Genomic DNA, 16,383 nt, shown 5'->3' with positions numbered 1-16,383 from the left:
TGCAACTTTTTTCCTTGGCAACTTTTTTTTTGTTAGGCTTTGCCTTCCTAGAATAATCAAGAAGTGTTTCTTCTTCATATACATACCCTGCTACTTTACTTTTATTTTGTTATGGTAAAACACCTACTGTGCAGTGTACATGACAGGGAGCACGTACAGTAGACATTGTGGCTTTAACTAAGTGTGTGGGGAATTCAGTGTTAGACAGACTGGTATACAATACTTATGATGACATCAAAGGGGGTCTGGGAAGAAGGTGGTGAAAAACTAAAAGATATACATTTTATGAAAACAGCAGACTTTGCAAGATAGTTTTTTCTCTACGCGAAATTGTAGCATCATCCATTTTCAATGTGAAGGGTACAGAAACCGGGAAAGCCAAAAAGAAAAAAGGCTGCTGATGTTTCCAAATTGAATTACAGGGGTTGACGCTGACTTGAGAAATTCAGTTTATTAAATTAGTTATTCAGAGCAAACAGCTATATTTCTCTGAATCAGATGCATACCATCTTGTCTGCTTTACTGGCAACTGTGCTAATACCACATGCCTGTGATCCGATCATTATGTTGCTGTACCCAATCCATCTGGCACTAAATTATGGAATAGTACTTCATTGGCATATTTGTGGTGGTTTCATACCAATATAAACAGTTTGTGATTAAACCCAAAGTGTTCAATTTACAATGATATAAATAGAGTGAACATGTAAAGTGCTTTAAGCCTTACTTTTTAATAGTGTGATTTAACAATAAAAAGGACTGTAGTAATTACACTAATAGTGTGTAAAGGGGAATAAACTATGCTTAGGCTCAGTCTGGTATATTTAAAACCAGCTTTGTCACCTAACTGCTAAATTACATACAGAGAAATGTTCATTTTCCCCCCCATTTGACACATCATAATCTCATTTGAAACTGCATAATTGTGAAGCACCAAAACATAATGCAAAATCATACTGGATAATGAAGCAATGAAAAACAAATGTTTCAAGAGTGCTATTTGTATGACATTTTACAGTATGCAACCCAAGGCGAAACCTGTATACTTCAGAATAATTTATATTTCTTTCTGAATCACTTAGATAATTCATGCTTTTAATTACGGTCTCCTTAGACGGGAATTTTCTGAGTATACTAATAGCTAAGTCATTGAATCTGCTGTGATGTTGTTGACAAATTGGTACTTTATTTCATTACGTGAAAATGTACCGTCAACAGAGAGTTTTCAGCATCATTTGTCAATAAAAACCATTTGCAGACTCCTACTGTGTGGCTGCTTTATTGATCCAGTACCTAAACAGCAGTTAATATGAGAATTAATCTGCAAAATACAATAATTTAAAAATACTCCTGACAAATTATGGTGGCGGGTCCTTTCACAGATACTTGTCAAGTAAACAAGCACCCACTTGTGACTGAAAAGGAATTGATTTTCTATAAAGCAGAATCAAGTGATTTAACCAGGCAATTTAATACATTTGTTGAGCAAGCCTTCGGGTTTGCTCTAGTATAAATAATTATACTAAAACTGATACAAGGAAGGTAATTGCTTTATTTTACAATGTGGATAATCTCCCATTCACTGATTTTGAAAAATATGCTGAACTGCAGTATTTCTCTATAAATGAGATTGAGAGAGCGTGAGAGAGAGAGAGCGTGGAAGAGAGAGAGCATGGAAGAGAGAGAGAGAGAGAGAGAGACGTGTTGTGTGTGTGTTTGAGAAAGAGAGGTCCATTTCTTCCTAATCAATAGGGTAAGAGTTGGAGTAATGATGGGATTAATGATGAATTAACTCCCATTCACTTGAATGCTGTTGTCGCGTATTACCCTACTATATTAAATACAGGGTATGGTGAGAAAGTGAGGGAAAGAAAGAGTGGGATTTTATATGTCTATGTATCCAGTGAATGTTTTACAAAAGAATACAATAGTGCAAGTAACTGCAGGTTGTGTATACTGTATATGTCTAACCCAGAAAGAGAGTGAGAGGGAGGTTCAGCAAATATTCATCCAGTTATTTATTTATAGCAGTAAAGCTCTTCTATCAGTTTTCTAAATGGGCTGGATTGGAAACGGCTGTATTTATGAGTAGAATGAAAATAACAGGAGCAGACGGTCCAAGGGCCACTCAGAGGGCCGGATTTGATCCAAGGCCCCCTAATTGATGATATTGCAAATTCCTATTTACCCACGTCACGCAGGGGGCTTTAAACCTCCATGTTGCTCCCCCGGGAGGAGACAGTAACAGGGTCACCTTCGGAGTTAAGTATCTTCAGAAGCAGGGGGTCTTCTGAGCTGAAATTAATCAGATTCGGCTCTAGAAGCCCCTGCTTTCCACCAATGCTTAAAAATACAAAACAACCTTATGCAGAACTGCTCCTGTAATCTACTTTGACCTATTGTTGCTCTGCTTAGGTCATTGAGCAATTACAGGAGTGTCCATAAGAGTATGATGGAATGGACCGCGATGAACCTATTTCTGTGCATCCTTTTTGATAGCATTACATGCACCTACAGTATGGGGTTTGACGAAAAACTTCCTGACTCCCGATTTTTACGTTTCATGAAAATCATTAATGACAACTTCCTCACATTGTCAAAATAAAATGACTGCCGAATGTATACTCTGAATAATAAAAAGAATGTAGCTACAATACTGAGAATAAAAGGGTGCACAGTTTATTAGCTACAATCAAAATGCAGAACTCGCTTGTACATACAAATGTGATATGTAATGTTGAATAAAAATGTAGGTTACTTGTGCGATATGTTCGAACCTCTAAAATGAAAGTAATAAAATTACCTGATTGTCTGGATGATAGCACAGATCTCCACAAATATTTTCATATATTCTGCACCTGATTAATAAGCAAGATTTACCACTCTGATACCCGGTTAATTTCTGAACGAAAGCACAAGAATGTAAGGTTTTACGCCGAAGATCGTAGCCAAGAATGATCCCATTTGGCTCTTCAGGTGATGCCCAATCAATCTGAACCGATCTATGGAAATAGATGACATGTAAGAAAACAAAATCTTTGATTTCTAGGAAAGTTACTGTGCAATAAATATTTCAATATCCCTTTGTGAAAATAATAGGTAATTTATCATGACAGATAATTATACAATATGTTGCCAAGATTGTTGTTGTACAGAACGTTCAACCATCCAAACATCTGTGGTTTAGAATATTTGACATGTCAATCAGAATATACAGTATCAAGGGGATGTATAAAAGGCATTTTTGGAGCAAAGACCCCAATGGCCTCATATTCATCTCGAGTACAAATGTAGCAAGACTTACTGTCCTCTGCGCCGTGGACAAGGAAGGAGAAGTCCGCGACTGTGGGAGAGTGTTTGCTGCGATCACGCTGCAGGGGGTCCATGCTTCTGAATGGGATCCCCCTCTGTGTTAATCTTTCTGTGCCACAACCGCTGTGTTTGTGTGACCGTTGGTGGCAGCAACATAGAAGACAGTAAGTTTTGCTACATCTGTAAGTGCATCAGGGCACAAACTAGTCTCCCAGCTGCAAAACTGAGGAAAACTGGTGCAAACAAAAAGTACCACATTTATCAAAAGATAAAACATATATTGCTTTTAATGGGATTCCTTTATTTTGATAAATAAGTTGCTGTTGTTTTTTTTTTGCCCTTGTCTTTCAGTCAGAAGACCAGATCCAATTTTGCTCTATGGGCCTCAGTGTGTGTGTGTGTGTGTGTGTGTGTGTGTGTGTGTGTGTGTGTGTGTGTGTGTGTGTGTGTGTGTGTGTGTGTGTGTGTGTGTGTGTGTGTGTGTGTGTGTGTGTGTGTGTGTATACACATAGTAGATGAGGTTGAAAAAAGACGTACGTCCATCAAGTTCAACCTATGCTAAATTTAGACAACAGATACTTTATACTATATCTATACTTACTTATTGATCCAGAGGAAGGCAAACAAAAAACCCAGTGTCATATCATCCAATTATATCTCATAAAGAGAAAAATAAATTCCTTCCCTACTCCAAGAATTGGCAATCGGATTAATCCCTGGATCAACATCCTTCCCATTTATACTTATTTGGTATATCCCTGTATACCTTTCCTTTCTAAAAAGATGTCCAACCTTTTTTTGAACAAATCTATTGTATCTGCCATCACAGTCTCCATGGGTAATGAATTCCACATTTTAACGGCCCTTACTTTATACGGTATATAGCTTCCGGGTTTGAAGTGACTTAAACTTCCTTGTCTAAAGATGGGCATGTGTATGGAAGTCTTTATAAAATGTGTTGAAAATGCAAGTAGAAAATGGTGAAATACGTGAATAGTAAGTTTCCGTTTAACTTTCTTTGTGTTGATATATCACCCTTGAAATGGGATTATAGCGTCAATACTCTAAACAAAGTCTTTTAAAAAATCCACAGGAAATCAATTCACTCTAAAGATATTGATCACTCTCTTTATGTTTTGTGAAAATCCTCATTCAATACACATTTAATAAACTGACAGCACAGCCATTATTTCAAATGATAAATATGGCAGCTGTTTCTTAATCCCCTACAATAAATGACAACACTAGCAAGTATTTAAAAACCTTAGAGTGCTGCTGACTTGCACTGAACACTAGTTGGTTTGAGTTCTGGCTTTTTACTTTGGTCAACTTGGCCTGTTACACATAAAATTAGTTAAAATGCCGGATAATCACTCTTTGCTAATAGTTATCATAATTTTTATTATTTATTTGTAATGTGTCGTCATTTTCTTTAGCGCGATACAATGGGGATACAGAGTTATGTACAGTTAGGTCCAGAAATAATTGGACACTGACACAATTTTCATAATTTTGGCTCTGTACGCCACCACAATGGATTTTAAATGAAACAACCGAGATGCAATAGAAGTGCAGACTTTCAGCTTTCAAGGGGTTGAACAAAAATATCGTATGAAACGTTTAGGAATTGCAACCATTTTCATACACAGTCCCCTTATTTCAGGGGCTCAAATGTAATTGGACAAATTAACACAATCATAAATAAAATGTTCATTTTTAATACTTTGTCGAGAATCCTTTGCAGGCAATGACTGCTTGAAGTCTGGAACGCATGGACATCGCCAAACGCTGGGTTTCCTCCTTTGTGATGCTCTGCCAGGCCTTTACTGCAGCTGTCTTCAGTTGTTGTTTGTTTGTGGGTATTTCTGCCTTAAGTTTTGTCTTCAGCAATGAAATGCATGCTCAATCAGGTTGAGATCAGGTGATTGACTCCGTCATTGCAGAATATTCCACTTCTTTGCCTTAAAAAACTCCTGGGTCTCTTTCGCAGTATGTTTTGGGTCATTGTCCATCTGTAAAGTGAAATGCCAACCAATCAACTTTGCTGAATTTGGCTGAATCTGAGCAGGCAATATATCCCTATACACTTCAGAATTCATCCGGCTGCTTCTGTCTTCTGTCACATCATCAATAAACACTTGTGACCCAGTGCCATTGGAAGCCATGCATGCCCATGCCATCACACAGCCTCCACCGTGTTTTACAGATGATGTGGTATGCTTCGGATCATTTGCCATTCCAAGCCTTCTCCATACTTTTTTCTTCCCATCATTCTGGTACAGATTGATCTTAGTTTCATCTGTCCAAAGAATGCTGTTCCAGAACTGGGCTGACATTTTTTTTAGATATTATTTGGCAAAGTCTAATCTGGCCTTTCTATTCTTGAGGCTTATGAATGGTTTGCACCTTGTGGTGAACCCTCTGTATTTGCTCTCGTGAAGTCTTCTCTTTATGGTAGACTTGGATAATGTTATATGCCTACCTCCTGGAGAGAGTTCTTCACTTGGCTGGATGTTGTGAAGGGGTTTTTCTTTAAAATGGAAAGGATCCGATGATCATCCACCACTGTTGTCTTCCGTGGACGTCCAGGCCTTTTTTGTGTTGCAGAGCTCACCAGTGCGTTCTTTTTTTCTCAGAATGTACCAAACTGTTGATTTGGCCACTCCTAATGTTCCTGCTATCTCTCTGATGGATTTTCTTTTTTTTGCAGCCTAAGGATGCCCTGTTGCATTTGTATTGAGAGCTCCTTTGACCGCATGTTGTGAGTTCACAGTAACAGCTTCCAAATGCGAATGCCACACCTGGAATCAACTCCAGACCTTTTACCTGCTTAATTGATGATGAAATAACAAAGGAATAGCCTACACCTGTCCATGAAACAGCTTTTGAGTCAATTGTCCAATTACTTTTGGTCCCTTGAAAAAGAGGGGCCTACATATTAAAGAGATGTAATTCCTAAGCCGCTCCTCAAATTTGGATGTGAATAACCTCAAATTAAAGCGGATAGACTGCACTTTAAGCCCATATTAATTATTTAACTGTAACTTGAATTTTGTTTTGGTAAACAGCCGAAATAACAAAACTTGTATCAGTGTCCAATTATTTCCGGAAATAACTGTATATTACATACTGTAGTGCCGACAGTTATTCTAAAACAAATCAGTGGCAATTACCAAAAAGACCCAGGTACATGCTGGGTACATGCTGGGTACATGCTGCAACATTCTGTATACAGAATGACATACAAGTAAGGACAAACAAGGGCAGACAGATACAGAGAGGTAATGAGGGTTCTAGAGGGTCTGGGAGTTTACAATCTAGAGGTATCGGGATACTCAAGAAAACTCCACTGGGAAGTGGAAAAATGCTTGACTCTCTAATCCAGGGGTAGACAACTGCAGTCCTTAAGAGCTACCAACAGGTCAGGTTTTCGGGATATCCCAGCTTCAGCACAGGTGGCTCAACCAGATCAGAGCCACTTATGCTGAAGCAGGGACTGATTGAGCCACCTGTGCGGAAGCAGGGACTGGTTGAGCCACCTGTACTGAAGCAGTGATATCCTGAAAACCTGACCTGTATGTATCTCTTGAGGACTGAAGTTTGCTACCCCTGCGCTAATCCAATAGCAGATGTAGCATCAAAAGGTTTGCTAGAGCTATTAACTCAAGATTTTAAATTCTCATGAGCAGGGCCCTCGTTACCTCTTTGTGCATATTTGTCCTTATTTGTATGTAATTATCAAATCTCTGTACCCCCACTGTACCTCGCTGTGAAATATGTTGGCGCTTTACACGTAAATATTAATAATAATAATAATATTAATATATTTCTTGGTATCTGTTGCTCCCAGAGATGTCCTCAAAATGCTCTGTCAAAATTTCTCTGTCACTAGAGACTCTGCATGAGGGGAATTTTGAACCATGATCATTTTCTCAAAGATTAGGCAGAAACAAGTAACTGAGGCTCGCTTCAAAGAGGAATCTCAGTCATGTAACATTTGCAATTTTTTCGTTTTTCAGGTAAATTCCTGAATCATATCGGGATATACTGTATGTATCAAGGCAAAAGTGAGCACGTACAGTATAGGGCGCAATAATTGCATCATATGTATCAAAGAACAAAATCCTATTGATTTATATGTAAAGCATGTGACATTGTATAATTCTGCATTCTTACCTAAGATGGCAATCGTTTGGTGCTCCTGTTATAAATCTGTAAAATTCCTCGATTGTGTGCGCCTAACTAAATGGTCGCCTTTCAGTTCCAATCAATCCTGCAGTGTAACTCAGCAGCTACAATGTATCTGGATATTACCAAGGTAACATTGAGTATTGTTACAGTTTGCAGCTCAAACTGCTAGTAATATTGGCAACAAATGATCACAAACAGGAAAGTGTTACAAATATCTTGCACTGCTGGGGAAGTGGGCTAAAGCCTGCTATAGAAATCAAATAATTAACAGTATATTACAACTCATTAAAAATGACATTAAGAGCTGAAATAATAATAAAAAAAAAACAATATTATTTAACACTACAACACTATTTTATTTAAAAAAAATCCATAAGATTTCATATGTTTTGCTGCTTTAACAGTAACTATAACAAAACACTTTGTATTGAATTTTCTTCCATTTTCAGATGTTAATTTTTTAAATATATAGTTGCACTATTAAAATATAATCAAACGTCAATAAAAAATGCAAAGCAGTACATATGTCTGAATTTTGCAGTCCTCTCATTCTTTTGGCATTTCTTGTGCGTACCAACAAATTAAACATCTACATTCAGCGAGATACATGATTTACTGTGTTGCTTGTTACATTGTATTTAAAGTTTAAGCAAGACAGATATTTTTATACTACGGTCTCTTCATACTCGGGAACCAGAATTAATGAATTACCTATTGATTAAATTCCACTCTAGCAAATCCACCATGGCAAATAAATGAACTACCCAGGGCACGTGTAGGCCGTGGCCAGACATGTCAGGGCAATCGATCAGTAGTTAGTATTCTTTTGGGATATAAGAACAGTTGATGATAATATGACATGTAAGGAATGAATGGTAAAACAGAATTGCTGGCTGAACACATCAGACAATTGCACGGTACTTCTCATCTTTGCTGCATTTCAGCGTCAAGACATTTTTGTTCCATCCCAAGGAATTTCTAGGTGTTTGCAATACAGGGTTCCGACTCGTTTAATAGACAAGAAAACACTTATCATGTCTCAAACCTTTTTCATGCAAACGGTATAAAATTGACGCTCTGGTACACCGGTTTACGTTCTTTGTAACCTTGTAATGTATGATTACGATGCATATTTCCCCACTTTTTAATTTTTACAAAAAAATGTGAAATGTGCACTTTTTTCTTATTTAAATGCATATAAATGTATTTTTTTTTTAAATAATGGAAAGCCATGCATATAATAGAAAAAAAAATACATTTTCCTACTATGATGTCTTTTATTTAGTATATTATTAAAAGTCCCCTTTCTTCAAGTCTATTTAAAAGGTCTTAAATAAATAAAATAAGATCAAAGGACAGTGGATTTATGGAAGCATTCCCAGAGGACTAGAGGCTAATACAATAAATACATGAATATAATGTCCAAGCTTCAGTCTCAATAGCAATCCTATTGGTTACATTGTTTGTCCTTTGTGCTTTCTTCATGTGAGCTACTGTACATTATCTCATCACATTTTCACTTTATATATTTTAAGTCACTTAGGAAAATAACATACGTTGTAGTTATGTTAATCCAGTCCGATGAATATAAGAAAATGAAGAGTCATTTGTTGTGTGTAATGCTTTTTAATAGACTTGAGCCATGTTGTTCCAATTCACTTTGCGAACATATGTGCCATTTTTTAAAAGATTTTGTACACAGGTAAAAGTTTTTGTTAATCTGTTTTTTTTTGGAATTCACAAGTTAAGAAAAGCTTATGTCCTGTTTTTTTTCTTCTTCTGATGTTTGTTTGTAGAACCACTGCATTCACAAGTTTCTCTAAGAGTATAGTTAAACCTGCAGAATTCTCTGTGTAATTCAACAACTTTTGCAAAATTTTGAATTTGACGATTTCTGGCAAACTCTAACAATACTGCAATGTTTGGAAAAGTTAAAAATAAATAAAAAATAACTTTATTTATATAGCGCTTTTCTCTCAATGGGACTCACAGTTACAAATAGGGAAAAAGAAGACAACATTAAGGTTATAAAAGAGACCAAACACAAGGAAAAATACAATATAGGATGGGACGGTGCTGTAGCTATTAAATGCCGGGCAGGTTGTGGTTCATTAATTAAATGCCAGGGGTAACAGGTAGGTCTTGTGCCTTTGTGTATAGATTTCCAGTATCCCTCTCGAACTGTATGAGACAGACTGTTCCAGAGAGGGGGAGCAGCGTGGCTAAAAGCTCGGGCAAAAAGCAAGTCAAGGAGATTCTTGGAACTGTTAGGAGTCCTTCATCTGCAGATCAAAGTGAGTGAATGGGAGTATAGGGAACTAGAAGCTCTTTCAGATAGCTGGGACCCTGGTTATGTAGTGCTTCGAATGTCAACAAGCCAATATTGGAAGAAAGGCCATTTTACAGGCAGCCAGTGATAAATACTTTATCTGAACTTTGCCATAATCACAAATCACCTTTTTATTTTTTGTGAGCTAACAGGCTTCATGAGCACAGAGAGATTAAGCAAACCTGTCTATTAATATACATTCTAGGTGGAAATACTGATTAATTCAAAGAAATGTATTCCAGTCACCTCAGCCATTGTTCTAGAAATAAATATAGGAGTTATGTATCAAAGTTGCCTGGCTGCAAAACTTGAGTCTGATCTACAGTATCAAAGAAAAATGTCCCATAAACGGCATAGGATTTTTTGCTTGTAGTGTTTGCTCCATGTTTGCTCCATGTTTGCCCTAGTTTTGCAGCTGGGAAACTTGGATATATGGTGTCATTTGACTCTTGTATAATTACACAGCTATCTGCAGTGGTTTCATGAAAGTTGGAATGTTTGAGACAAAAAAGGGGAGAATTATCATAAGATAATGGTACGTTAATTAAAATGGTTTCTTCAGGATTATTTTTGTAGCACTAAAATACAGTACTAGATCAGTTTTTACGTATAATGGTTTGTAAATACCTGTAGTGCTAGCCCCCCCCTCCCCGCCGCCGCCCCCCTCCTCTGGGAGATTTACTCTGGCTAAATGTCTGTGTGGTGCTAGATACCTGTTTGGTTCAGGAGAGGCTGAGCTTCCACGATGTTGTGGGGAAACAGGACAGGCTTTAGGCGGTTTCAGGCAGTTGTTCTTCACATGGTGCTGCGCCTCCAGTCACAGTAGGCTCCAGAGTTCTGGAGACAGTCCCTCCAGTGACAGTCCTCTGAACATACCCCTACCCAATAGACTGTACACTCAGGAAGGGGTATATAAAATGGATTCCTTTAGTAGTGCAGCCACTGCAGTTCTTGTTACAGCGGATACATGATGTTAATAGCAGGATCGAGGTCTTAGAATGGTCCTAAGCAACACTAGTAGGCAAAAGGCCCGGCCAGGTGCCTTAACTCTTCCCCAGCCCATAGCGTGCGGTCAGTCCACCCCCTGCCAGCAGACGGCTTGGTGGTGAGATGGCTGCCTTCGGTGTTGAAGGTAGCTTGGTGGCAAGATGGCTGCCTGCAGCTTGGTGGTGAGGTGGTTGCTGATAGTGGCCGCAGGCAGTGGTTGCAGGCAGTGGGACGGCGCCGCAAGCTGTGGGGGGCTCGGGGAAAAGGGAAAGGCTGCCCGCATGGCTGTATGAAGAAGAACCAACGGTAGCAGAGCATGGTATGCTCTCTGTGACACCAGGACGTGGTCCACCACGGCGTGAGAATGCCAGCCAAGGGTAAGAGAGCATGGTGCTAGAGAAGATAGTGGGCCCCATGGCGTCTCCCTCACTTTCTGGGTGTTCCCCTTTCCCGGTGGTCGGGGGTAGTATACAAGAGAGGGGGGGAATTTGGCTGCAGGCTTTATTCCTAGGGCGGCACTGGGACAGGAACCGGGGGGCACAGTCATAGTGGATGGCCACATGGCATTGGCATCGCAGCATGCATTCCCTTCAGATTCAGGGGCCTTCTGTGGGCCCACACAAGTCCAGGAGGTGGCATTGCCTAGTGGGGCAGGAGCATTGGGGCTGGTCACAATGTTGAGGGGGATACTGTAAGCCTTAGAGGCGTAGGCGGCGGCCCCCATCACAGGCCATATAGTAACGGTTGCTAGTTACAGATGTAACTTTGGGGGCAGCAGAGGCATGGGGAGCCAAGGGTTCCCCATATATGACAACCGGCGTGTCTTCAGTGGGGGCTGGTAGGCCATTGGGGAAGGGGCGGGTCTTCTGATGATGGTCTGCTTGGCTCCAGAGGTTATACCGGAAGCTATGGTCAGAAGCACGGCGGTTGTTATGTCAGCTATGGATGTGGTTAGGTTGGCAGATGTGCCATTCAAAGATGTGTACACATGCTATGAGAGTCCTTTGTGTATCCATCTGTTGAATGATATAAAAGAAAAGATTTGGGTGTGGGATTATGTTGGGTTACCGTTGCTCCCAGGCTACAGGGAAGAACTGGCGAGGTCATCCAAGAAAGTTGAAGCCAAGAAAGAGGGCGTGGAGAGACGTCTTTTTACACTTAACTTTTCTAACTGGTCGCTGGCCTTTTCGATCGTAACTGGTGTGATCTGGGAGAAGTTTCCCCACTTATGGTCATCACTCTTTAAATATCAGGACAGGATTGGGTTCTCTAATTGGAAGCACAGCGGTATGGGCTGGTGGGCTTATGATTAGCCGTTCATGCAAAAAATTGAGGTAAGGAAGCAGATGTCTTGGGACATGAAGGATATGGATCTTTGAATCGAGTTGGTTAGGTCAGAGGGGCCGTCGCCCTTTCACGGGGGTTTGACGTTGGAACTAGTACGGAGGGGAGCGGCACCCAGAGCGGTAGCCAAGTGGGCTTTTGTTGGTCCTTTAATGACTCCCATTGCAGATTCAGTGACTACCGTTTTCAGCACGTGTTACATATGCGGTGGCCACATGTGCAGGCCGAGTGTTTCTGGAAGGGTGAACGCAGGTTTAGGGGAATAGGGCAGAAGGCTTGTCAGGAGGTCCACTTCTCTGGCAATCGTGGGAGAGATGGCACCATGGCTGGGAAGGTATACCTGTAGGGAATCGGCCTGGCTGCTGCTGGACGGTATACGGAGGGGTTGAGGCATAATAACTTTGGATCACTTAACCCCCCAACCAGGTTCTTTATCCCAGATACAGATTGCAGAGTTCCGGAAGTTGGCGCGAAGAGGCAGAGCATGTCATGCTGCGGTGCATGGTAGAATTGTGGGAATGGGACACTTAGGCGGCAACTTGCCACGAATATCAGGGTTTAGCAGGGGATCTGGAGTTAGATGTGCTGCAGGTGGGGGCCTTATTGACTTACTTTTTCATCTTAAAGGACAGGGTTTTGCAGGTGGGTCGATAGGGAAGAGGTTGACGGGGGTTAAAATGTAGGTTTCCTTGTCAAAATTGGGCGGTAAGTAGGATCCTACTAAGACATTTGTAATCAAGCGGGTGGTAGCGGGGTTGATGGTGGTATGAGACAGCAGAAGGCAGTGACGTTTTTGATATTGGAGGCTTTGGTTAAAGCTGTATGGCAGGTTTGTTACTCAGTTTTGAGTCCAGGCTCTTTAAGTTGGCCTTTACCTTGGCCTTCACAGTGGGGAAAATTGTTTGTTCATCACGACAAGGAGGGGGGTTGCAGTTTGGGAATGCAACGGTTGCAGGTAGCCTGGTGATGAGGCTTTCGCGGAGGGGGGTTGCAGTTTGGGAATGCAACGGTTGCAGGTAGCCTGGTGATGAGGCTTTCGCTGGCAGTGGAGTGTTCACGTTCTGCAGACAGTGGAGCATATGTGCAAGAAAGTAAATAAGGTGATTGGGAAGTTTGTAGCGCTGTGTGGGAGCTAGGTGGTTTTCAATTCCATGTCGAGCGGTTTGTTGCGGTTCGACAGGGTGCACTTGTCGGACATCGGCTCGGACATGTTTAATAATGAGAGGGGTTGGGAAAGGTACTTTGCTGGTCTGGCGGTACGGGTCTAATTTAAGTGGGGTTAAATAGACCCTGTGGTGGCGGAAGTTGGGGGTAAGTGCTTGTCCTTGCAGGTGGGGTTCTGTGCAGGTAAAGCTCGGTGGGGCTGCGAGTGGCGAGTGGACAGGTGTTGTTTTAATGGCTGCGTCCCATGTGTCGGGCTTGAGTGTCACGGGGTCATCAGTTAAATGACCTTTGACCTTTCACCCGTTGAGCGAGCACTCTGGCAGGGATGGTCATTTATCCAATTACTTAATGTTTAACTAAAAAGCCGCTGCCTTTGTACCTCCAGACCTCGTCTCTATCATTAATTGTTTGTGTTTAGGTGGGTAACGAGTAATGTGGGAGGGGAAGGAAGCTTTCTTGCAGTTTCCCTGGTCACGAACTCAGGGAAGTGAGGTCAAACACCATTACAACATCCAGTCATTTACCCAATATCTCACTGACTATTATCTTTAATCCTATAGTACTGTTATCCAAGAGAATTGCTTAGAGGTGGTGAGGTGACCGCCGGCAGGGGGGCGCAGGGAAAAAAGTTTGCGCCTTCCCTGCCTTAAATAATAGGGTTTTTTGCCCATATTATTATATTACTTCTTATAAGCCAGCAATACTTTTATAGATGGATATGTTATAAATACATCTATATTTCTATTGTCTGGATAAGGCTAGACATATAGTCTCCCTAGTTAATTCTTATAAGCCAGCAAATAGTCATATAGGTGAATACGTTATAAATACATCTATGTTTCTATTTCTGGATAAGGCTAAACATAATTGGTAATAGAACCTTCACTGCCCATTCTCACAATCTAGGTGCAAAATCAGCTTCTTATAACAGGATTTTTATTTCATTTTTGCATCAGTATTGCATGAATTTTGCAGCAGGGAATTGATGCATAGCCACTTTTGTGTCTAAATTTAGCTAACGTAGAGCCTGATTAACATATTAATTGTATGTATTGCTTTAAACATTGCCAAATATGTATACTGTACTTACCTTGAATGGATACTGCTGATATTTGGTGATGAAATTCTACTTGGCATACCCTCAATGGTCGTTATTTGGGTACTGTTGCTTGTTACACATGCATATACTGTGCAAGCTTCAACCTAAAGAAATTATCATTCAAAAACAAATTATTACAATCTTGGCAGTGCACTAAATTTGATAATTCTACATGCACCAGTAAGGTTTAGTGTAGCAAAAGAACATGTACAGCTGCGGCCGCCTTTATCCTAATGCGTCCGGATCCGCGGCGCTCTGATAATCGCGGCCAGATGCGGTATATTTTTTTCCGTAACTTTCCGGTATGTTAGCGCTCGGATTTTTAGCGCTGCCTGCTATACTGCAATACCGTCTAAAAATACAGGTGGGCGTTCGCGAGCTGTTGTCTTGAAAGTCTAATAAGTCTAATGCATGTCTAATGCATTATGTCTGTGTGCGCGCACGCAGTATTTGTAAAATGGAGGATTAACAGTATACAGTATTACAAAAATATAGCGTCGCGTCTTCTTCGAATATAAAATTATCACATTTCTATACAGTACTGTATATACTGTATTACAGTATTTTGTAATCAGTACTTTTTCTTGTTTTCATATTCTTTTTATATTATGCGTGTACCGTACAGTACTGTATGTCTCATTTGAACATTGTTGAAACGCATAGGCGTGTTACAGTATCACATTTCGGCGCATACAGCGCTCTCCCTCTTGCCCCCGCACACACACGGCTAAAGTACTATTTCAACTTCTTATCTACAGTTCAGTACACCTCTCCCAGCCAGATGGCTTTCTGAAAGCCAGATGGCTTTCTGGCTTCAATCATCCCAAACCTGTCATCACATTCCTGCGTGAATAACGTACACTGGTGACCCTGGTGTCACATTTCAGCGCCTGCGTGTAATCCTCTTTGGGAAGGGACCTAGTTGTTGATTAATGCACATGCATGTATAACTTCACAATCATGTGGAAGTTCAAGTCTGGAAAAAAAAATATTTCTTTTTTTGTTTGTTTATGTTTCGTTTCCAGACATGTGCCTGCATAAAAATTCTTGTTATTCTGATATTCTATAGGTACTGTAGATTTTTAATGTGACACTGGTCATTCACATGCTTTATGTGATTTTTATTGATTTAGGGGTGTGGGGATCAAAACAAATGATGACCTGTTGAAAATATGTCTTTGAACTACAGTACAGCTAATCCTTCATGCAGCTTTACCCCCCTCCCCCCGCAGACACACACAAGGCTCAAGGATTTAAACTTCTTATCGACACCTCTCACAAACCATGCATTTGCTAATGCTTGGCTTTGTGCTTTTAATCGTCCCGAGCCGAGCATCACATCTCTGCGCCTGCGTGTAATACTCTTTGGGAAGGGACCTAGTTGATGATTAATGCGCATGCGTGTATAACTTCACATTCATTTTTAAATGCTTGACTAATCCCTTATGCAAATCCATTATGATTACCCCCCCACCCACCCCTAACCCTTTGAGACTTTGTTTACGGTAACGCATGCGCACTTGTGATAAACCCTTCTCGAATTGAATATGTTAATCTGATTATGTAACTAATGAATAAAAATGTAACCAATGAATAAAAATGTAAGCCTTCTTGAAGAATCCCCCCCACACACACACACACATTCACAGTGAATTTAAAGTTCAAAGAAAAAAAATGTGAATGTAATGAAATATTTATTTTATTTTATCAGGAATAAAAAATACAAATAATCATTTTTAGTGTTTATTTTCTTTGTACATGTACAGTAGTGTACAGTAGTGTACTGTAGTTCTTCTGTCAGTTGAAATTTGAGGGCCGGTGCATAATCATGGAAGAATAAAAAATACAAATAATCATGAATAATGCCCATTTATAATAATAATAACAGTAATACAAATTTTTAGTCTTTATCTTGTTCGTCATGGCCACATTGCATTCTGTAGTTCATTGAGAGAAG

At 40.2% G+C, this 16,383-nt stretch overlaps 1 protein-coding gene across 6 annotated transcripts in view; it reads right to left on the bottom strand.

The window, feature by feature from the left end:
* Positions 1–16,383, bottom strand: part of USH2A (usherin) — a 942,943-nt gene that overhangs the window by 241,132 nt on the left and 685,428 nt on the right. For all 6 annotated transcript variants that reach the window (XM_075595608.1, XM_075595610.1, XM_075595609.1 and 3 more), the window contains 2 exons: positions 14,418–14,530; positions 2,804–3,002 (listed from right to left, as the gene is read on the bottom strand). In XM_075595608.1, the coding sequence (XP_075451723.1) occupies positions 2,804–3,002; positions 14,418–14,530 (312 nt within the window). The remainder of the gene's footprint in view (positions 1–2,803; positions 3,003–14,417; positions 14,531–16,383) is intronic.

This window comes from Ascaphus truei, chromosome 4, assembly GCF_040206685.1.
Source record: "Ascaphus truei isolate aAscTru1 chromosome 4, aAscTru1.hap1, whole genome shotgun sequence".
NCBI lineage: Eukaryota > Metazoa > Chordata > Amphibia > Anura > Ascaphidae > Ascaphus > Ascaphus truei.
Note: the sequence above shows the minus strand (reverse complement) of the source record. Positions and strands in the feature narration are given on the sequence as shown.